This window comes from Dysidea avara, chromosome 6, assembly GCF_963678975.1.
Source record: "Dysidea avara chromosome 6, odDysAvar1.4, whole genome shotgun sequence".
Lineage (NCBI taxonomy): Eukaryota > Metazoa > Porifera > Demospongiae > Dictyoceratida > Dysideidae > Dysidea > Dysidea avara.
Genome location: NC_089277.1, coordinates 6,575,292 through 6,598,570, shown reverse-complemented (window position 1 = coordinate 6,598,570; position 23,279 = coordinate 6,575,292). Strand labels below are relative to the sequence as shown.

The 23,279-nt window shown below is 37.4% G+C and overlaps 2 protein-coding genes across 5 annotated transcripts in view; both read right to left on the bottom strand.

Moving 5' to 3' along the window:
* The window catches only part of LOC136257994 (uncharacterized), a 72,521-nt gene extending 53,481 nt beyond the window's left edge, over positions 1–19,040 (bottom strand). For all 4 annotated transcript variants that reach the window (XR_010702491.1, XR_010702490.1, XM_066051294.1 and 1 more), the window contains exons 1-2: positions 18,930–19,040; positions 4,619–4,731 (exon numbers count right to left, since the gene is read on the bottom strand). The gene's annotated coding sequence lies outside the window, so the exon portion shown is untranslated. The remainder of the gene's footprint in view (positions 1–4,618; positions 4,732–18,929) is intronic.
* Positions 8,175–10,299, bottom strand: LOC136258473 (uncharacterized). The gene is made up of 4 exons (XM_066051784.1): positions 10,018–10,299; positions 8,905–9,100; positions 8,673–8,858; positions 8,175–8,563 (listed from the first exon to the last, which is right to left on the bottom strand). The coding sequence occupies exons 1-4, from the start codon at positions 10,297–10,299 to the stop codon at positions 8,175–8,177; spliced, it is 1,053 nt and encodes a 350-aa protein (XP_065907856.1).
* Positions 19,041–23,279: the final 4,239 nt, after the last annotated feature.

The window sequence follows — 23,279 nt, the reverse complement described above, 5'->3', positions numbered from 1 at the left end:
AAAACATTCACCATGGATCAGCACATCAGCCAAGCTATAGTAGTAGCCCTGTAGATACTTGCGCGTATGTTTACGTTTACCGCATCGTAAACAAACGTACGTGACATGCATACCATTGGAGCTAGAGAAACGAAACAACGATTTTCACACTCTCCATGAACAGGCAAATAAGACGGTATATAATTTTAATCGATTTGAGTTTTCCTTCTTCAAGTACTGGTCCGATAAAAACTTGCATAGTTTTTTGAAGCATGCATAATTTTACGGATTATTTTAAAATTTTAATTTTCTCAATACGCATGCTTGTGCGAACAAGTCGGGTTTTTGCTGAGACGGTCACAATTGATTGTGGGTTTTAGCTTATTCCATATTATTCCTTTAATCCAGTTCAATACACATTACTACTAACTCTACATGTTGTAACTGTTTTCAAAGAGGTTTCAATTTATTTTCACCAGGGAGGGTCAGTTATTAATGGTTGGGAATTTCTGATTCATATTATAGTTATTGTAGAACATCTCCTTTGGAAAGTTGGAATTTAAGGTGATGGTTTGGCATGTGCTTTCCAGTGTTGTTTATGTTGATAAAGAACTTTACATGTACATCTATATGTACTTTAATATGTAATATACAAGTAGAAGGGATATATACAGTAGTCACATTTTGTTTGTTCTAAATCTAAAGCTATTTACGTAATACAAGATGTATTATTACTGATCAGAATGTATATGTAAGTCAAGTATATGGTACCATCTACCAGTATACCATAAAATTAATGATATGCAATTCATTAGCTAAGTACCACACTATAGTTCTGCCAAAGTTGGACAAGATCACAAGTACATGAAGTAAAACACAGTGAGCATATATCCCAGAATACTTCAGGGAAGAGGCTACTATCAAGTTAACAGATTCATGTGCCTGACTCAGTGTCACTGGAGAAAAATAAGCTAGTGAAAATAATCTTTATTCACACCCAAGCACAATACAGTGCTGTATATTCACCTCTCGTTTAGCTATTCTTGCAAGCAGGCAGGTAGGCAGGCAGGCAGACAAAAATTCGAGTTTCAGTGGCTTTTTTTTTAATATCCAAGCACATGTAAGTGTTTTCTTGTTTTCAATGCAGTATTTGATGTTAGATGGACTAATATTATTCTGTAAAGATAATATTTGTCACATACGTAAGATGTTTCTAGGATGACTTTAAAGGTGGCATTTTAGGTGGCATGCATCAGTTTCAATGCTATTACCTCTAAATAGAACACAGTGTGATGTCAGTGTGTGTACCAATAACATAGTTGCTCTAATTCTAAGGTGTGGTTAGGTCTTTTCATTGGGAACTGACAAAAGAAGCCCCTTGTTCTGTCATTAATGCATAAAACATGTTAAATGACAAACCAGATGCATGCCCACAGCCGGCCAAAGGCCAGCTGTGGACACATACCTGGTTTACTAAATTTGTTTTCATAAAATGCGATTGTGTACCTACCTATCTATCTATGTTTGTCTGTATGCACTTACGTAGGTGAGCAAATTCATTTAGTGGTAAAAGCAGTCAGCCTATGAGAATTAAATACTAAATGAAGCAAGTATTAAACTTCAACATAGGTAAGCTTTGTACTGAGACAGTTTCTTTGAAATACGGGTTTAGCAACTCTCTATAAACTTCGTGTCCCATTGGACTCTTCAAGTATTTAACTACCAAAAAACACTGCAGCAGGCCTCTTATGCTATTAGGAAAAGCATATCTATTTCACTTGAAAGGTGCCGTGTGTATCCCATACATATACCAAAAAAGTTGAGGGCAAGCCTTGAGGGTTTGGAGGGAAAACTTGCAGATACACTTCTGTGTGTAATACAGCTAGGGCTAACCCAGAATATTTAGCTGGAGGGGAGCAAAGTAAGCCACTTCAGATTCTAGGGAGGTCTGGGGGGATGCTCCCCCAGGGAAATTTTTAGAAAATTTCGCTGTAATTTTGGTGAAATTTTACTATGATGTCATTGAATATTGACCATTCGATTATACAACCTTGGGATCAATTAAACCTTTTCGTTTTTAGATACGTATAAACCGGGGGTGGGGGATGGGAGGGGCAATAGCTAACCGAGAGGGGGCCTGTGCACCTCCCTTGATTAACTCCTGTAATACCGTAGACTCTGGTTATTAGGCGCACATGGTTATTAAGCATATATTGCCTGTTAAGCGCACATGGTAGACTTATGTTAGGCACCTGTTTGTTAAACGCATATGGTTGAAATTTCCTTTGCAACCTCGTACTACATAGAATTGCAGCAAAAAATTGTCAGAACGAATCAGACATGTCACAGCACACTCAATGCCTTGCCAGGTGCCCGTGTCTAGAAGATACCGCCGTCTGTAATAACGATAGCTGTAGCTACCTGACTTCTAAGGATTTCCGTTTCCACGACTGAAGCAAACTATTAACTGGTGTTCAAATCGTTTGAAAACTGTAGTGGGCACAACTAAATGCCCTCCTAACAGAAATTCCTTACCGTAATTTATAAGCGCATGCACTTAACAATTATAGTAAATTTCACAAATAATTAATCCGAAAATTATAAGCGCATGTGCCTAATAACCAGAGTCTACAGTATGTTGTTTAAAGAAGTTTGTTAGAATAGCGCTTTGCTAGCAATGTATAGCAGCGAAATTAAAGAAGTACAAAATAATTCACCAACTACAATAACTTAACCTGATAATTCTGTATATGTATAATTGCACTTGGTATTAAATATTTTGTTGATTAATAATTCCAATTACATGAATATAACTAGCTGCATGATGGCTGGTTTCTAGAAGTAGCACAGCATCAACTTGTTTTGAGGTCCTCATAGATCACACCTTTCTAAAAATTATGAGAGAATTGGATACCTACTCTAATACGTAGATCAGCAATGAGTTATTAAAGTTTGCAGATTTGTTATATACACTCACACATGAAAATCAATTGTGGGTTTTAGTTTATTCCACATTATTCCTTTTATCCAGTTCAATACTAATACTAAACATGTACATCAAGTCAAGTTACAAGTACAGTAGCTATTTATCAATCCAACACCAGTGTATAGTTGCCTTGTAATCAACACTAAAATAACTTCAAGTTATGTGTCGTTGGTTTGTGGTGATCACAAGGCCATACCCAAAAATTTACTATGTTGTGCCAGCTTACTTGTCTCGTTTACTTGTACTACATTAATAAAAACGTACTTATTTCGTGAAATCCAAGAAAATTACATCCCTCATAAACTTGTTTGGATAAATAAGACTTCTGGATAACTGAGGTTCCACTGTTACTTGTATATTCCATATCATGGAGAATATACTGGAATCATTTTTTTTTACAAAAACAAAAATTCTGTGGGAGCTAGTTCACAAGAATGCAGACCACACGTGCACTCATAGTCTCATCCCCAGCCACCCACGTACTCAATCACACGAAGGTCATCTGGTGACTTTAGTCCACTCAATTGGCCCTAGTGGAATATTGCTACAAATGTGATTCTAGTGTTCATTCATGTTTATTCTATAAGCAGAAAGTTGGTGTGGAATTTACTTTCGTGGTGCCAAATTTTTTATGCTTTGGTGAGTCAAGTGTTTGTATTAATAAGTCCACACATTTCAATGCACATAAAAATACCAACTTCTGAAGTGCTGCTATGTATGTATTGTATTGCATGTATTATTTGATATGTTTGTATGTTTGTATAGAACACACGTATGTACTGAAGAGTGGCCCAGCTAACAGATGGTGTAATGTATTTCATTAACTGGACTCATGGACTGGACTCACAGGCTGAGCTGGAAATAGCTTTTAAACAATAATTTAGGAATCATCCATCTATTTTTCGAGATACCACTATTAAGCTACAACTGCTGGTACTGCTGGTACTGCTCTTCCTTACAAGTTGTGGAGGCAGTGCATGTACTAATTAATTAGAACACACTTATGATACACGTGTACCAGTAATGATAAAGCGTGATTGAGGCTATTATTTGTTGCTTTAGCACTAATGTCAAGGCTGTAGTGATGAACTAGCTAATTATTCTCAGCAGGTGGGTGGGTGGGTTAAGGTTATGGTGCTATGCATATAAACTGGCTCATCACTACAGCCCTGACAATAGTGCTAAAGCAACAAAGGAAAACATCTACGCTACAACAATAGCATCTATCACACTTTATCACTAGCAGTATGTGATCGTAAGTGTATTCTAAATAATTAGTTCATGCGTTACCTTCATGACTTGTAAGGAAGAGCAGTGCAAGCAGTTGTAGTTCGATAATGGTGTCTCCAGAAATAGATGGATAATTCCTGGATTATTGTTTAAAAGCTATTTTCAGTTCAGTCCGTGAGTCCAGTTTGCAAAATACATTACATCACCAACAGAAGATGGTACCATGTCTCTAAAGGTGAAAATGTGGACATCAACTGTTACATTAGATACACTGACCTGTCATTTGTTTCCCCAGTTAACATCAAATGGACTAAGGCACACATAGACATATTATACACATACACCACAAGTACACATACAGTGTACATACCAAAAATGGATACACTACATAAAGAAACACACACACACACACAACACACTAACCTAGCCAGCAAACCCTTCACTACAAAGCTATCAGATGAGAACACAATGACTTGGTTAACAATCACTACCCTGGACATCATTCAGTGGTATGAATTCCAATGGCTCCTCATCATCTACACACAAACAACCAAGAGCAGTATAAACTGACTTGATCACTCAATCATTAAATATAATGGAGGCCACTCAGTACGATAAATAGATTTAAAAGAGGTTTTAAAGAAGAATTTGTCAAGTGTCCTCCGTTAAATAGTTCAATAGGCATTGCCATAGCTACATAGCTAGCAAACACCATTTTTAGGGGGCTAGGCTCATGCACTATATGTATCTCTGTCACAAGCTATGATAAGGGTTAGAAACAAACATTGAATAGCAGTCACTTGCTACACCAAGTTGGATTGTTGTAAATTTGTAGCTTTAAGTTTGATTCTTCTACACCATTGAAGAGCCTTTCTAAGATGATTACTCTATCTGTACAGCGATTTTCAAAGCATTACTCCAAGCAGTTTTTCTGGTAGACATGGCAAGCAGTCATTTTTTATTAGCTAATCTCGATTGCATAATTGTTACACACTGTAAATTATAATTTTGAATTTAAAACTTTGTAAAATTTTAACCACACACATGTAGCTATCCTTATACAGAATTTAGACCACAACTATCCTTTTAACGTAGCAAGCCTCTTCCATTCGTTTCTACACTAAACCATTGAGAAAAGCTAAGAAAAACTCAATAACCCTGTCACAGTCTTTCTGTGGAGTCAATAAACCTGTCACAATCTTTCTTTTCTTGAACTTGTCAACATATCTTACAATCCAAGCAGTGGTTCGTAATAGTTTTTGTAACAATCATTCAATTTCAATGTTTGAAAGGTTAATATTTCCATCAGGACTCTCTCCCAAAAAGAGTTTTGCTTCAAATAGTACTATGTGTTCTAGGTGTTCTTCAACCAACTACTCAGAAATTGATTCTGGCAAACTTGTATTCTGGCCATATGTCTGGTTGATTTGATAACCATGTACAGTAGGCTGCAAAAAAAAGTTTACGTTTCGTAATTGTAATTACGCTATAGTAGCATAATTACAAAAGCGCAATTACGAATTATGCTCTATTGGTAGTTATGAATATATTGTAAATATGGCTGGTGAATAACCACTTTTTTTTTGCATAATTATGGATTATTGTCAAAATGTAATTACAGTACAAACTTGCATAATTACTTAGTAATCACACTACATGTACTTACAATTACGAAACGCAACCTTTTTTTGCAACCTACTGTAGAGCTATTCCACCAGATGGAATGTTGCAATTCAGCAGGTGATTTTCCCCTGGTAGCTAGATCTGCTGGGTTTTCCTGAGTAGGAACATACTTGAATAAGATACCTTTGTGAGACTTAATTTCTTTCAATCTGTTTTCTACGAACACTGGTAAGGGCTTTTTACTTTGAAGCCAATGCAACATACATTGCAAGTCAATCCATACAATCTTTGAAGAAATCGGAAAGTAAAGCTCTCTTTCAACAAATTGTAGTGCTCGTGTTACAATGAGAACGTCTAATAATTCTAGTCGATGAATTGTTGTTTTCTATGGTGCCAGGCGGGGACATTGGAAACAGTGGAAATTAAAAACTGAAACTGAAAAACTAAAATTGGTCAAAACTTCATATTAACATGTACCTCTTAACAAAGACCACCTGTATAATAAGACCGCCTCTAATAAGACCACTTCATTATAGTAGTCATGTCAAGTAGGTCCAACAAAAAGGCCATTAGGTGTACTCATAATGTAATAAAGTATCAATCAATCAGACAATACTTAAAAGTTAAAATGACAGCTGCAGGGTTGTACATAAGGATATGCTATCTTACCATGCCAAGACGGTCATGTCACAATGAAAAAGGGGTAATTGCATACATAATTTACTCTGCTGATTAGGGCTGAGCGATACTACCGTTTTAGCGATATATTGCAATATTTTGAAAGTATCGATATCGCGATATTTTGTTATTAACTATCGTGATACCATGCCTGTACATTACTGTCATTAAAAATCCATTTGTTATGCAGTACTAGGCTAAGAATCCTTGTAAATGATAAAGTCCACCCATCTGGTTTCCCCTGCAGAGAGGTGTGAACACCATAACAACCTCAAAGCATGTGTTACAATAACTGTTACTGTAAACAAGGATGATAGTGGCTAGTTTGCTATCACCTATAAGGACTTCCTGCAGGAATGCTGAGCAATATGCTATGTAGCACCAGCTATGATTGACTTATTTGTAAGTATCGTGAACTATTCAGTATCGTGAATAGTGGCTTTAGTATCGATCGTGATACTAAAATGGCAGTATCGCTCAGCCCTACTGCTGATACTGGATTTGATAATGGATTTCTCATGAATTGTGCATGATTTAAGAGTTGCATAGTTAAATTAATGATCTCGGACTTCGTGTCTTGGTAACAGTCATGATAGGCGTCTTCAAAGGATTTAGGTGATGTCAATAATTACCTGCGCCTCAGTAATTACTGATGTCACCTCAGGCTTTTAAATCTTCGAAGATGCTTATTACGAGTGCCTAACAATTATCAAGACACAAAGTCCAAGATCATTAATGTTGATTTTGTAACTATGCAACTCCTAAATCAAGCACAATTCATGAGAAATCCATTGTCAAATCCAGTATCAGCGGAGTAAATTATGCATGCAATTGCTCCATATTCATTTGTGACATGACCATGGACTTTAGGTCTTGGCATAGTAAGATAGTAAAATTTGCATGTCCACAATTCCTGTATGAACAGCTTGGCTTCTATAACTGTTGGAGTAAAGTATCCAAATGGACCAAATATCAACACTACTGCCTGCAAAATTTCATGTTTTGTACTTGCTTCCTTTATTTTGTCACCTGAGAGTTCTGGTAGTGACAAAGTATCATTGTTCAAATTCCAATTTATACACAGGACTTTGATGATTGAGCCAGTTGCTCTATCTTTTTCAGGGACAAACTTCATTAACTCTTGGGAATTTGATGCCCATTTACGTAAATTCATAGAAGCTGCTGCAAAATTCGTTTGCCTTTTGTATACAAATGTTGAGCCTCAGGTAGAGTATGTGTTCCTGTAATTATGTTATCCACATAAATATCACGCTGTACATATTCAGCTACTGGATTGCCTAAGTGCTTTAGGTGGTAAGCTATTGTGGCTGCTAATAGAAATGGACTAGATACTATCCCTAAAAGTACTCTGCAAAACTGATAGATTTGTAAATTATTGTTGAGATCAACATTTTTAAACCACGGAAAACATGTGACATCTCAGTCATGTGGTTGGAGGCCAACAACATTCAAGAATGCTTTCTCAATATCACTTACAACACCAATGGGTGATAAATGAAATCTCAGTAGTAAACCAGACAATTCAGGTAACATAACAGGTCCCCTGTACAAACACTCATTTAAGCTCTTGTGCATTTGACAGATGCATAATATACAACATGTACTTTGGTGGTGTTCTTTGAGGGTGTAATAACAGGATGATGAGCAATGTAATGCTTTAACACACCTTCCTCAGAGCGGTCTGTGACTTTTTTATAATTCCCTTTTGTAACTGTTCTTGAACTATTGCCTCATACTGCTTGAGTAACTCAGGATCTATCTTTAACTTTTGCACAATTGATTTGAGCCTTCCATATACCAACTGGTAGTTTTCAGGTAAGTCTGGATTCTCATTCTTCCATGGCCAAGCTACCATATATCTCCCATTAATAAACTTAACACTGTTGTTGAAATTATCCAGAGCCAAATCATTATCACATCTAGATGGTGAATCAGTAATTCCTAAGGATTCCAAACTCCACAACTGTTCTACATTGGGCTTTGCAATGTGAGAAGAATCACTAAAGATAAGCATATCTGTAGTCGACTTCATACTAACAGGTGCTCCTGCAGTGGTACCAATAATTAAATCTGATTCACTTACTACTCCTGTATTTGTTGTAACTTTCCCACCAAAATCTAACCAAGTTTTGATTGAAATAAAACAAACCATTACCTAGGTCCATCTTTCTAGGTTGTAGGAGATCAAAATAATAATCATTTTTAATTAGTATATTAATTGGGATGACTTCAGCATTATTAGGAATTGTATCAGCCAGTTTGTCAGTCAGTGATTCATCCTTCAGGAATTTTACGTCACCTGAGGACAAGGGAGTCACCTTTCCAGTAATGTTAGGAACAACTGTTTGACATGACAGAGCCATCTTTCAAACACAGCTGCAATTTACTTGTCCTGCACTGAATTGTTTTTGCTTTATCGACACCAAATGTGACAACCAAGATTTTCTCAGGAGGGCTGACTTCTAACTTCAATTCCTTTGCCAACTTATCAGTGATGTATGTTCTCTGGCTACCTGAATCAAGGATCAAGCAAACTGATGTAGGGGACTCACCATGCATGTTCTTTACTTCTGTTGTAGGGGTCTGCATTAGAACATTAGTTTTAGTTGTATCTGTTAGCTGGGTTTTTGCCTCACTATCTATACTAGAAAGTCCAGATGAAGAATTGTTATTAGTGAATCTTGTAGGACATAGGCTTCTGTGGTGTTGGTTTCTTTCACCACAATGAGCACAGACTTTATTTCTTTTAATATTTCTAGACATGTGACCTTTCTTCAAGCAAATGTAACAAAGCCCTTTTAGCTTTTCTTGTCTTTCTTGTAGTTTAGGGTGATTGGAACACTCATCTGATCAATGTGATTGATCACAGAATGCACACTTTCGTTGAGTAGGTTTGGAGCACTCTTATACCTGCCATTTCCTGCTATTAGTCCACTGGCTCTTGGCTTACTAGAAGAAAAGATTCTTTTGGGTTTCCATTTTGATTGGGTTTAAGGTGAACTTGTTTGTAAAAACGCCATCTCCATTACTACAATATGCTTTCCAAGTAGTTGACGCAACCTTTGTAATGTCCATTCTTCACCATCTTCTCGTATTATGTATAATTAATACAGCACCTTCTGTGGAAGCTTTTCACTAATCAAAGCTAGAAGTGTCGATGGCTTCCAATTGCTTCTAAGCTTCTCAGGTTTCTCTCTATAGCATCATAGCATTGCAGTAAACTACTCATTTGGTTAGTGGCAGGAGGTAAATGGGATGGGTTGTAGTAATATGCACCAATAACTAGCTGCTTGTTTCCATATCTCTTCTTCAACACATCTACAAAAACTGGGTAATTGTCATTTGACAATTAATATCTTGCAATAGCCTGTAAAGCATCTCCAGTAAGCTTTGATTTCAAACATGTAAATTTATCAACATTTGCATACCTTTCTACTCTGTGGACTGAGGCTTCAAACATGTCCCAAAATTCTTTTTCACTTTTTCACTTTGAGTCTGACGAGTTTCAAATTGTTTTCAATTTCCTCCTTGAGTGTCTTCAGTTGTGACACTTTGTTGATAACATTATCCATTAACTCACTATCCTCGTCTAAGGCAGTTTGGAACTCACTGGCAGCTTCAGCATCACTTTCTGCATCAAATGCATCCATTAATTTGTCATCAGCAGTCTCAAGTCTAGACAGTTTTGTTTCCAAATTTAGTATTGCTTTTCCAACCATTAAGGAAAACTTCACAATTTGTTGTCTCACTGCTGCTATCCCATTCTTGTTGTAGTAGCTCATTAGCTTCTTGTTCTTCTTGGGACAAAGAATTTTTTGCTCTAGTTCTGTTACTTTTCAGTGTACTCAGTGCTAGCATCAGGGCTGAACTCCTGTGACTTATACAAGAACAACAGGTCTGACAATACAGGCAATTCGCCTTATCAGGTACCATTATCAATATTCCACGGTACTACAGATTCTGCGTTTGGGATTCAAAAGAACTTTGAGTGAGTCTTTCCAAGGTAACTCCATCCCGGGTTTTGGCACCAAATGTCGCGATCTCGACAGTGTTTGACTTAGTTCACACCTTATTGCCAGCATTTATTTCATAGTACTGCACTTCTTATTTTTTACTTGTACACTAACTTAACACTACAACAGCTCAACTATTTATACCATACATCGTTTATAAGGAATGTTATAGAATATCCTAGCTAAGATAAGAGTTAAAATTGTCACTGTTTACCATCTGCTGAGTCACTGCTGACTTGTGCTAAGCATGATTGTTCATGTTGTGGTGACAGTTGGGCCTGATCATTCTGGCTTGCTATATTGTCTGGCATATCTTTCGCATACTCACAACAGTCTCTAACCATTACATAGTAGTAGCACAGCATCAACTTGATTTTAAAGGTCCTTTTAAATCAAACCTTTCCAAAAATTATGGGGAAATCACCCACATCATAAGAACATGCTTTATTAAGGTTTGCAGATTTCTTATATACACTCATACATGATAATCGATTGTGGGTTTTAGTTTATTCCACATCATCCAGTTCAATACTAATACTAAACATGTACAATAAGATGGAACACTGAACCGATTAAGTTCAACCACGCAAAGCACAAAACTATTTGTTTCAACCCACATGCTTAATGAGCTATTTTGGGATGGCCCAAAACTTACAACTTGATTTATGCCTAAAAAGTGATAGCCTATGATATTTTAGTTTAGCATACAAAGTTTCGTGAAATAACACACCATCATTTTATAACTCTCTGAAGTTTCAAGCCAACTTTTAAAATACCTTGGCCAATGAACAACCTGGACCCACTCCAACCTTATAGACCAATTCTATGTACTCCTTTCACTGATAAGTAGTGAAAGTGAAAACACACACCTATGGACTACAACATTGGACTACAACACTGGACTACAACACTGGACTACAACATTGGACTACAACACTGGACTACAACATTGGCCTACAACACCATCAAGCCCGAATCACAAAAATTCAAGGCATACTATTGTACATCCGATGCCTATACTAAATTTGTGGTGCATAATTTTGAAGTTATTGAGCAAGAAAGGAGACTGTGTGGCTAATTAGGGTGCACTCTGAATAACAGTAATCATGTAATGGTAGCTGGTGTTGTTTACTAGTGAATTAACCAGAGTTGTGACAAGCTAATGTTCTTAAAACATAAATAACGTTCGTTGTACCAACAACAGTAGTTGGGTGGTCTCTCCGCTGTGGTCTATGGATTTGTAGGTTTGTTCACACATTACCACATACACTCATGCAAGTGCACACACACACAAAGTAATAAAAATACAAAGATTTTGGTTGCTACACATCTACACAGTTGACTGGACAACCTGTACACAGTTCCCAGGGGTGGGACTATAACAAGCAGTATGATGTCTCAAGGTAGTGTCTCATAGTTGAAGTTGTGGGCACCCAAAGTCCCACCTGGACCTTTGTGAACATGCATGGACAGTTGGTATTCACTTCCTCAGTTTACACTAGGTACCCATCAATGTTACAACTGGGTATGCTGCTTCCTCAGTTGATACATGAAAATGAACTTCTTAGTACCTCCCTTCATTTATCCCTTTATTTATCAAGGGAACTTCCAGGCCTGAAAGAAAATTAAGCCTTATAGTTTCATTTTGGTAGGAATTTAAGTTGTCTGGGCACACAGAGCAAGTCAGTTCGCACGATTCAATATGCAATTATACACAGGGCATGGTGTCCTGTCAATTTCCAAAGCAATGTTAAATTCATATCTTGAAATAATTTGCTAAAATCTATTACATGCTGGACTAACTCTACAGCTGCAGTGGCAGTAAATTCTATTGTCTTCTTGGGGTAGAAATCAATCGAAATACTGTATCTGCAAAATTTGAGAGATTACAAGCCATAACCCTGACCATTTATCACAATACTGGTAACCTTCCTCTGTAAATAAGCCTTCACCTAAAAGCATAATACGTAGTTAGATTGGTGAGATAGGCTTCCTGTCGCTGCATCATTTGGGTGTGATTATGAGCAAATATCGGTTTTCCTCTATGGACACCAAATGAATGATAGCCAAAACTTCCTCACATCACAGTTGTAGGAGTCATCCATCGACGAAGAAGTCACATATGAAGTATGGTTAACTTTAAAGATTGTTAACATCTGGGTGAACCCGAAACAAGGCAAAATTTGCTGAAAATCACACCTTCATACAAAAATTGTCCACTCAACTGGTTAAAAAACACAGACCTTGGCATAAAACAACTATAAGATTCACAAAGTGTAGCTTTATTTTTGTCAGGAGCTGCAAAATAAAACTAAAAGATAACACAACATAGGCTGATAACATTTAACTTAAGCAATCGGCTCACGTGATTATTGTGACTTAAACACTCGACGTCTTGGTCAGTGCTGTTAACAGTGTCTACACACTGTAATATTATCCCTGCTACCTACTGTAGATTGGCACAATTTAGGTAGTGTATTACTAATGACCAAAACCCAAGCCCAGTCACACGAGCCTGATTAAATGCTTTTGTAATTTAACTGTAGACAACAATATCGTTGCTACTAGCTACATTTTATGATTCTTACACAGTAGTTTTATGCTGGGGGTTGTATTTTTAAGCAGTTTAGTGGACAATTTTGTCAAGATGTAATGTTCAGTGAAATTTGCCCTATTTCAGGTAGTTAACAATCTTCAAAGTTAACCATATGTAGTGTATTTAATATTACACTCATGTGTGTAAGCGCACGTGATTGTAGATTTGATAATAATGGTGTCATTCCTCATTTGGTTGTATTGCTCTAATCCTTAACAGTGGCAATGAGGATGACTCAAATCAGCAGTGAAGTTCAAACTCTACAAGGAGTCGGATGAAATTGAGGACTATGTTGAAAGACTAGAAATGTTCTTTGCCATGATCAGTGTCAAATCAGAAAAACCAGTTGTGTGCTTGCTCACTGGTTTGGACACCCACCCTGAAGAATTTGGTCGCGCCCGAGGATCCCAAAGATTGTACCCTGGAGAAGATCAAGGAAGGAAGCCTTAACCAAACATTTCAAACCAAAACCACATGACCAGTCATCATGGAGCGATTCACCTTTCAGAAACAAGACCAACTTCCCAGCGAGCCTGTCAAGGAGTTCATAATTCAGCTTAGACGCCTAGCCCACACCTGTGACTTTATCATGTTTCTTGACGAAGCATTGCGAGATTGATTGGTGTGTGGTTTACAGCATGGTGAGACACAGAAGAAATTACCTTGCTGAATCAGAGTTGATGTTACAGAAGGCACTGGATATAGCTATGGCAGCTGAAATGGCTGTTTTGGATTGGCAGCAAATACACACACACACACACACACATACACATACTAATGAAGAGTCTGACATTAACGTTGTGAGACACACCAAGCAATGCCAGTGCTGTGGAAAACGTGGCCACGTAACTTCAGTGTGCTGTCTTCAGCAGAGTCTATGCTACAAGTGCGGAAAGAGAGGCCACCTGCAAGTAGTATGCAAGTCATCAACTAAGTTGACAGCAGTTTCTGATACGGCAGTCAAACAGGTGATACCTAATGTTGATAGCACCCCCTTGACTAGCTAGTAAAGTATGAAGATGGCAGTAGCACTGATGACTTAAAACTGTGGACCATTACTGGGAGAGTGACACAAGGATACTATGTACATTTAAAGATAAATCGTAAGCCAGTCCAAATAAACTGGAGCAGAGGTATCAGTCATGTCAGTGAAAGATTATGACAAATGGTGAGCCTGTCAAGCTGTACCAGGGTAGACCATGATGAGGCTATTCAGGACATGAAGTGAAAGTAGTGGGGCAAGTGGTTGTAGACATAGAATATGGAGCATAACAAGTGTGACTACCACTACTCATTGTAGAATATGAAGCACTATTTGACCGTGATTAGCTCACTTATTTAGCCGTGATTAGCTCACTGCTATCAAACTAGATTGGGCAATGTTATACCAAGTACGTAGTAATACAGCAGGTATGGTGAGTAAATTTACAGATATTTTCAAGCAAGATGTTGGATGAATAAAGGGGTACACAGCTACTATCAAACTAAAGGAAGATACAAAACCTATTTTTAAGAAAAGCCTCTCTGTTCCATATGCTTTGCAACCAGCTTTAGATGCAGAGCTTGAACGAAAGCAAAAAGAAGGCATTACCAAACTGACAGACAACAGTGAGTGGGCTAAACCTCTTGTAATTGTACCCAAGAGTAATGGCAAGATTAGAGTTTGTGGAGATTTCAAGGTCACAATAATTCAATGTGTAGAAACCAAACTGTATCCATTACCAATGATAGAGGACATCTTTGCATGACTAGTGGGAGGCAAGGTTTTTACAAAACTGGATTTATCTCAAGCATATTTGCAGCTACCAGTTGATGAGGATAGCAAAGCACTGCTAGTAATCAACACGCCAAAGGGGTTGTTCCAATACAATTGTTTACCCTACGGGGTTTCAGTGGCACCAGCCATCTTCCAGTCAGTAATGGACTGTGTTCTTCAAGACTTACCTGAGGCATGTTACTTGGATAACATACTGATAGCCGCCCCCACTGAGCAGGAACACAATGTAATTCTAGAGAAAGTCATGAGCAGGTTATAGAAAAGCGGAATACATTTATGAGAGGAGAAATAAGAATTTGCTAAGAACCAAGTTGAGTATCTAAGCTACATGATCGATGCCAGTGGAGTCCACCCAACTAAAGACAAGCTACATGCCATAAAAGAAGCACCAATACCACAGGACATCACACAATTAAGAGCCCTTGTTGGGTTACTTACTTATTATGGCAAATTTATTACACAAGTTGCTACTCATGTAGCCCCACTGCACAAATTGTTAGAGAAAAACATTAAGTGGGCTTGGACTGAGGAATGTGATACAGCTTTTAAGACCTGCAAAGAACTGTTAACAAGTAAAACAGTACTTGTCTACGATGATACTACAAAGCCAATCAAACTGGCTTGTGATGCAAGCTTACATGGCCTGGGGGCTGTCCTGTCACATGTTTCAGATGATGGGGAATAGTTGGTAACATTTGTATCCCACTCATTGAGTAAGGCTGAATGGAATTATAGTCAAATAGAGAAAGAAGCGTTGGCTTTGGTGTTTGGTGTCAAGAAATTTTACAACTACATTTATTAATAGACCAAAAGCCATTGGTGTTCATCCCAAACCCAAAGTCTGCCTTACCCCAAATTTCTGCAGCCCACACTCAGAAGTGGACAATTTTTCTTTCAGCATATCAGTACTCCATTAAGCACAAGAACACTAAAACACATGCAAATGCTGATAGTCTCTCACAGCTACCACTTGAGGAGGAGGAGGAGGAGGACCTCAGATGGCATATTCAAGATATCCATTATTGACAGGTTGTCACTAACAGCAACAGATATTGCCACATAAATGGTCTTTTCATAGTACCAGTAAGTTTTAGGGGCTGGCCACAGAAGGGCGTAAGTGATGTATTAAAAAGAGAAGGAACCAGTTATCAACTGACCAAAGATGTTTACTGTGGGGAACTAGAGTTATCATTCCGGACTAATTGAGAAACCGCCCCCTGAAGGAGTTGCACTACACACACCTGGGAATTGCAAAAATGAAGCTACTTGCTCATAGTTACATGTGGTGGCTAGGGTTTTATCTCAATACTGAAATTGTGAAGAGCTGCCAAGAATGTGCTATGCAGTGCAATTTGCCTCCAGTGTCCCAACTTCATAGCTGGCCTTGGGCTAACATGCCAATGAAACGACTACATATAGACTTTGCAGAAATTGAAGGGTTCCAAGTGCTGATCATTATTGAAGTCCATTCTGAAGCAATACCCCTACGGCAGGCAATGACATCAGCTACATATCAAGCACTGCAGATCTTCTTTTCTAATTTTAGGCTGCCAGAGGAGACAGTTAGTGATAATGGGCCACAATTCACGGCCACAGCATCTGCAGAGTATTGTAATAACAAGGGAATTAAACATTCTCGAACCCCTCCCTATCACCCAGCATCCAATGGTGCGACTGAGTGATCTGTACAGGTACAGTAGTAAAGCAAGCAATGAGACAAATGGGTACAGCTGTACCACTGAAAGAATGGCTGGCAGAATCCTTATTGATTTATAGAACCACATCCCATGCAATGACAGAAAGGTGTCCAGATGACACAACCAGACTCAGAACTAGTCTAACACTAATATTCCCTAACTTGGCACCTACAGTGGAACATCATCAACGAAACCAGAAAGCAGCACATGATGGGAAGAAACCACTGTAAGGCCACCAATTGTACATTCCTTGAGAGGTCCAACACTTCTGAAATTACATATGAGATTTCCTGATTTCCACCATGATTTCTGATTTCAAAGTTGATTTTATGCTGATTTCGTTGACATAAAATATTGTTTAAGGAAAATTCTAATTTACAGACAAAAATGGAGGTTACAAGTTTGATTTCTGATTTCTACCACAGTAGCATACGAGATTTCTCGCAGTGTCAGACCCCTCGTTTCTACCCTAAGAAGGCAATGGAATTTACCGCCACTGCAGCTATATTTAAGAAGGCCATCATTATTAAATTGCTTGTTTCCCATCACCTAGTAGAACAAAAACTGATGTGATTATTAATTATACGGTTGACTCTTGTTATTTGAATATGTGACTCATGAAATAGTGCATTTACATGATCTATAATCAAACAATTAAAATCTGATACAGGTACTTAAAAATTGATGCAGGCGGTGACAGAAAACAAGGAATATAATAATGATGGCTTAACAGCAGTTTATAGCAAACGTGACCCACTGAGCGAAAACCGGACATTTTCACAAAATTATAGTTTGCCATAAAACCGTATTGAAATACACTGGATAAAATATGCATGCTACGTGAAAAAATTATGCACGCTTTAATCGCATTCGTACGCACTGAAATTAGGCTCAAATTTATAAAAACAAGAGTATATAATAGAAACAAAGAGAGTTGAACGGTGTATTAGCCCATGACTAATGATTACATAAAGTAACATATTTCAGTAATTGTTTGTTTACATGAAATGGTAATTTGAAATGTGTATGTGGCAATGGGTCTTTGCTCGTCAGTTTTCTGTGTTATTCAACCAAGCATTCAACAGTTATTGCACAAAGAAAGTGTAGTAAGGACCCAAGATAACTCCAGCTCGCTAAAGCAACGGCTGCACAAAAGAGAGTGTTGCCACACCTTCAGGGAACTGCTTGGCAGTGCCAGAACTTTAACATTAGCCAATTCCCTTTAACGCTATTATGTTTTCGCTTGGTTTCGTGGCCAAATCAGACTAAATACAGCAACCCTTGATGGAAATGAAAACAAACAATTACTGAAATATCCATGTGACTTTATGTAATCATTATTCACGGGGGAATACACCCATTCGATACTCTTGATTTCTATCATACGTATACTCTTGATAAAAACTATACATCATTGGATTTGCCTGTTTATGGAGAGCAATAAAATCTTTGTTTCATGTTCGCACAGCAGAGTTATGGGCATTTGTTTACAATGCAGTAAAAACAATGTCCACTGTCATCATTACTTAGTTTGTCAACACGAAGTACAGGGAAAACACTATACCTTGCTTGATTTCCCAGTTCATGGTACACAGACTGAGCTAAGTCCCATCTTTGTACAGGGGCGTAGGAAGCTTGAGTGCCATGGGTACTTGGGTACCCATAAATATTTCCAATGGCATAACTAATGGGTGTCAGCACACTGTACTATATTTTACTGAAAAGATCGAGATAAAATATTATATTATAATGGAGCAGTCAATGAAAAGATCGAGATAAAATATTATATTATAATAGAGCAGTCAATGACTCTAATAAAGCAGTCACAGTATACATTCAGAGTAGTGTAGTCAACTACGTAGTTATAACTATTGATTTTGATTATCATGCCATCAGCTTGAGACCTTTTTTTTTGGTTTTCAGCTTTACCACTGGGCACCCATAAGTTTAATATCTTCCTACGCTCCTAATATAACTTGTTTTAATCGTGAGTTGTGATTGATTACCTAAGCGCCTGTAATTTATTCCCCATATTATTGCCGTACAAATCGAGTTTATCACTGTTCCAACTGTCTAGCACTATAACTCCAAGACCATTCATCACAAAAGGCTGAAACTTTGGCTGTCCACTCCTTTGTTACTGAGATGCAATAAAATGGAATTCGAGGAATGTGCGAAAACGGCCGGTTTTTGCTCATCGGGTCACAAATTATTTTGAAGATGTCGATTTTTTACATTCTAGCAATGTCACTGTCAGCTTGTCACGTGCACGGCATCTAACAAGTACAGCTATACACAAAACTACGCAGGAAACATCTTATTCGATTACCGTCAAAGTAGACATCTCAATCTTCAGTAACACTTCATAACAGCCTCTCTTCTTTACTGTCCAGCGTATCCATGTCTTCCCACTCCATTTAAAGCACTCCTTATGCTTGCACCATCGATATCACGTGACTAAAACCCGGAACAATTATACAGAAGCGGTACAAGCAAGCGATGGACCTCGTTGTGATGGATGTTTGTGGGGGTATCTTTACTCTTTTTTGTAACTAACTCCCCAACTCCTGATCACTTTGTTAGCTAATTTAGACAAGCACATAGCTAGCTACAATGTATTAAACACACCTGGGCATTATCGACATAGGGGGATTTGAGAGGGGCCAAGGTGTGCTGTCCTCCCCCGGCCCTTCTCTTGCCCCTCTTGGACCTACAGTACTATATTGATACCAGAAACTGGAATCATGCAATCACACTGTATTCAGAAGTATAGAAAGCCAATGGACAAATAGAAGACAACAGTTATAAATGTACTTTACAGTTATAGCTAAACTGTACACTGTAAAGAAAGTGAGGCAAATAAATTTGAATTTTTGTGCAAAGATTGAGATACTCTAATAGAGCAGTCACTACTCTAATAGAACAGTCTCAATTCTAATGCATCAATTTAGCTACAATTTCTACAAATCATCATAACAAAACTAGCTACACCTTACTTTGATTTAGCATACACTTTACCATCAAACAGGTTTATCTCAGTTAGGCTAAACAATCCTTGTATGCATTGCAAAGCATACACTTTGCTGTGCTAAGCGCTATCAAAAAAATTCTCTCAAATTCAACCCTAGGAGGTCTAATTTTTAAATATTTCTCCGACTACAGTCTAAAAACTGTATTTCCATCATTTATTCATCCAGCTATATGCTGGATAAAGTTATGTAAATGAATATAACTTGGGTACTGGAATTCCATTCTTATCCTCTTAGTGGAATAAACACTATTTTGCCGGCACTAAACTTCTTGCCCCTCCTTAGCCTCCCCTGACAGTATTGATTGCTGTACAGTAATTAATATAATAATAATATCTCGAAAATAGCCAGGTTGTATACTGTTTAAAATTAATTTGACTCAATTTTTAATACTTAGTAGCTAGCTAGCTATAGCTAAATTGTACAAAACTGGTTTTAGCTAGAGCATCTATTGTTAGAATTTTAGTTTTTAATAGTTACAATCTGGCAGTTAAGTACTAAAGTAAAGCAACTATTGTAGCTAGTCATCATCCAACTTCTTTTGCTGGCTAGCTAGCTACTCAGTGAGGATTTCAGTGTGTTGCAACAGAATTATGATGAAATACTACACAAATCAGTGCTGAGAGTGCACGAGATCAAGATACTCTAATAGAGCAGTCACCTAATTACTCTAATAGAACATTTAGCTAGTGGAATCACATATGGTCCTCACCCCTCAGTGCTTAGCACATCATATGCATCCATTCAAACACATGTCTATATGTATAATATATTTCTCTCCATATTCCAGTGTACTGTAGCTAACTTCTAAGCTACAATCTCTAGACCTACAGAGTCTCCAATCCAGAAGGAACATTGCTAAACTCATTATGTACAAGATAATCAATGCCAGGAAATTTTCCCCGCCAACTCTTTGATCCCTAATCAGTGTGATTCAAGAAATGAAGTCTACCCAACAACAGATCAGAATAGACTCTTATAAGTTCTCCTTTCCCTCCATTGTTAAGTTATGATACTCCCTATAGCTATACCCCCTGTATGATAGGTAGCTGCATGTGTGTTATAATCTCTTTTGAGTTCTTTCACAATTTTATTTATTTATTATTGCTTTACGATTCAGTAACACCAGATGCAAGATTACAGAATTAATATGGTTATACAAAAATAGTGTGGTGGTGTTGAGGGTTAGATGGTAACATGTGCCAACTGCCCAAACTAATATATATAACTACATGCATAGTTAATTACTTAACTATACACTGTAATAATTGAAGTGGGTGTGTCTGACACACTTCATGTTTACACACTGTAGCTACATGTAGAGCATATAAAAAACAATTACATAAATGATTAAAATTTACAGGGCAGGAGAGTTTAGAGCACTTACAACAGGGACACAAATGGTGGAAGATACAATTGTTGTTTACATTAAAATTGTTGACAAAATGATTCCATAATGCATGAGTTCTTTAATTGCGTTTTGATTTGCTGGATAGAGAGAGAGAGAGAGAGAGAGAGAGAGAGAGAGAGAGAGAGAGAGAGGTATTAATTACTGGGAGAAAATTCCATATAACCTGGGTATAATCTGCAAAGGTATAGCTAGGAGTTATTAAGTTAATTGGTAGAAGAAAACTTGTGGTGAAGTTTAGAGCTGCATGACCTGCCAGTAGGATCATTACTAAATTGAGCAGCAATAAATAATGGACCGGTAATCAAGAGCATGGATCTTTCTGAAATTCCTTCATTTACTGATATTGTATATATGCCTTAAGGATAGTCATTGCCATAATATAAGCACACATGTACCACTAAAAGTACTCTCAGATTTAACAGGTGAGGAACCTGTTCCCCTCCCCTTCAGAATTTTTTATAGTGTTGCTCACTGAACATATAGCTAGGCACCTTAGACATTATTCAAACATTTTGATCCAATTTATGACTGTGTATAATATAACAAATCAAATTGTTACCCATATATAGGCATATTATAGCACAAGGAAACTAGGTGGGTTAGAGCTAGGGACCCGTCGATTTCGCAGGCAAAATTTTTGGCAAAATGGGTGGGTAAAAGCAATGAGCAAAATGCTGGCATAATAGGAGCAATTTTTGTGAAGTGGACATAAAAAATGCATAAAAGATCGAGATACTCTAATAGAACAGTCAGACGCGCTAAAATATCAACAATGCATAGCTAATTGTTACAGGAACAAGTGACAATCGAGATACCCTAATAAAACAGTCACACATGTTAAGCAATATTAGCTAGCTTCTTGCTTTACATGTTAGAAGTAATTTCTGATAGAGATACTCTAATAGAACAGTCACTTTAAGGCGAAACTGTAGCTTTGCAATTGGAAATATTCGATTAACAAAGATCAGTGCTGAGCAAAATTTATAATTCTTAAGCAAAATATGGAGCATAATAGGTGAAAAATAAAAGAATTGCTGGAAAGAAAAATAGGTGAAAAAAAGCAAAATAGACTGGTCCCTAGTTAGAGCACCATCTACATATATAGCAATTGAGATACTCTAATAGAACAGTCATTTGTTCTAATAAAACAGTCAAGAGTATAGCACAATTATAAAACACTAGCTGTTTTTCAACTAAAACACCTGTTCTAAATTGAGTTACTGACTCTATCCACACTCTAGTGATTATAGAAATTCTCTGGATATGAAAAATCATGGAGCTAGCTGCACACCACATGCCAGGCCTAGGATTGTCAATTATGTCTAAATGTTTTGTGATGCTTGTGCAAGGGACTTTATGTTGCTAATTCTGTTTTGTAGGTAAATATTTGAACATTCAATAACATTTGTCAACTTAATTTCAGCCAAATTTAGCACCAAAAATCATTCTGTAAATATCTAAATTTCAAAAGATCTTATAGACTTTATAGCTACTACCAGCTCTTTAGCATTTACACTTCCACCATTGAATTTCCATAAACATTTACAAATTTTAGTCAAAATTGCAAACAAAATTCAATATCAGAAAGTTGATCTTTTAATATTTCCTTGAAGCTATACTAGCTATAATTCTTTCTAGCTCAGTATACAGCTACTATTAGCATTCATACTTCCAGGGTCGAACTCAGCACATTTCAGTCATAATTGCCACCAAATCAGAATGTTTTTCTTTTTCAAAATTTCCTTAGGAAGCAGCCTATAGGCCTTATATAGTCTGGTTTTTAACTCAAAAGCTATACTATTAGCATTCATACTTCTAGTGTTGAACTATCAACAAATTTCAGTCACAACTACCACCAAATTCAATCTCAGAACAGTCATTATATTTTCAAAATTTCCTGGGGAATGCCCCAGACCTCTAGAAACCTCATGCTTCATATTTCGTGGAGTGACTTCTACACCTAGCTGTGTGCCCCCGTTAGCAAAGTCCTGGATCCACCCTTGTTCAATCTCAATTAAGTATTCAAATTTCAAAATATTCCTGTAGAGGCATGCCCCCAGACCCCCCAGTGTTGACATGCTTCTCATGCAAGTGCATGTGCTTTGCACACTAAGGGATAAGTTAATGATTTTAAAACACTTTGTAACTTACAGCCAATCCACATGACTTGTACCCCCCACTTTTGAGTACTGTTCTCCGCCCCTGCAATTGCAATCTTCATTATGCTATAATTTTAGAT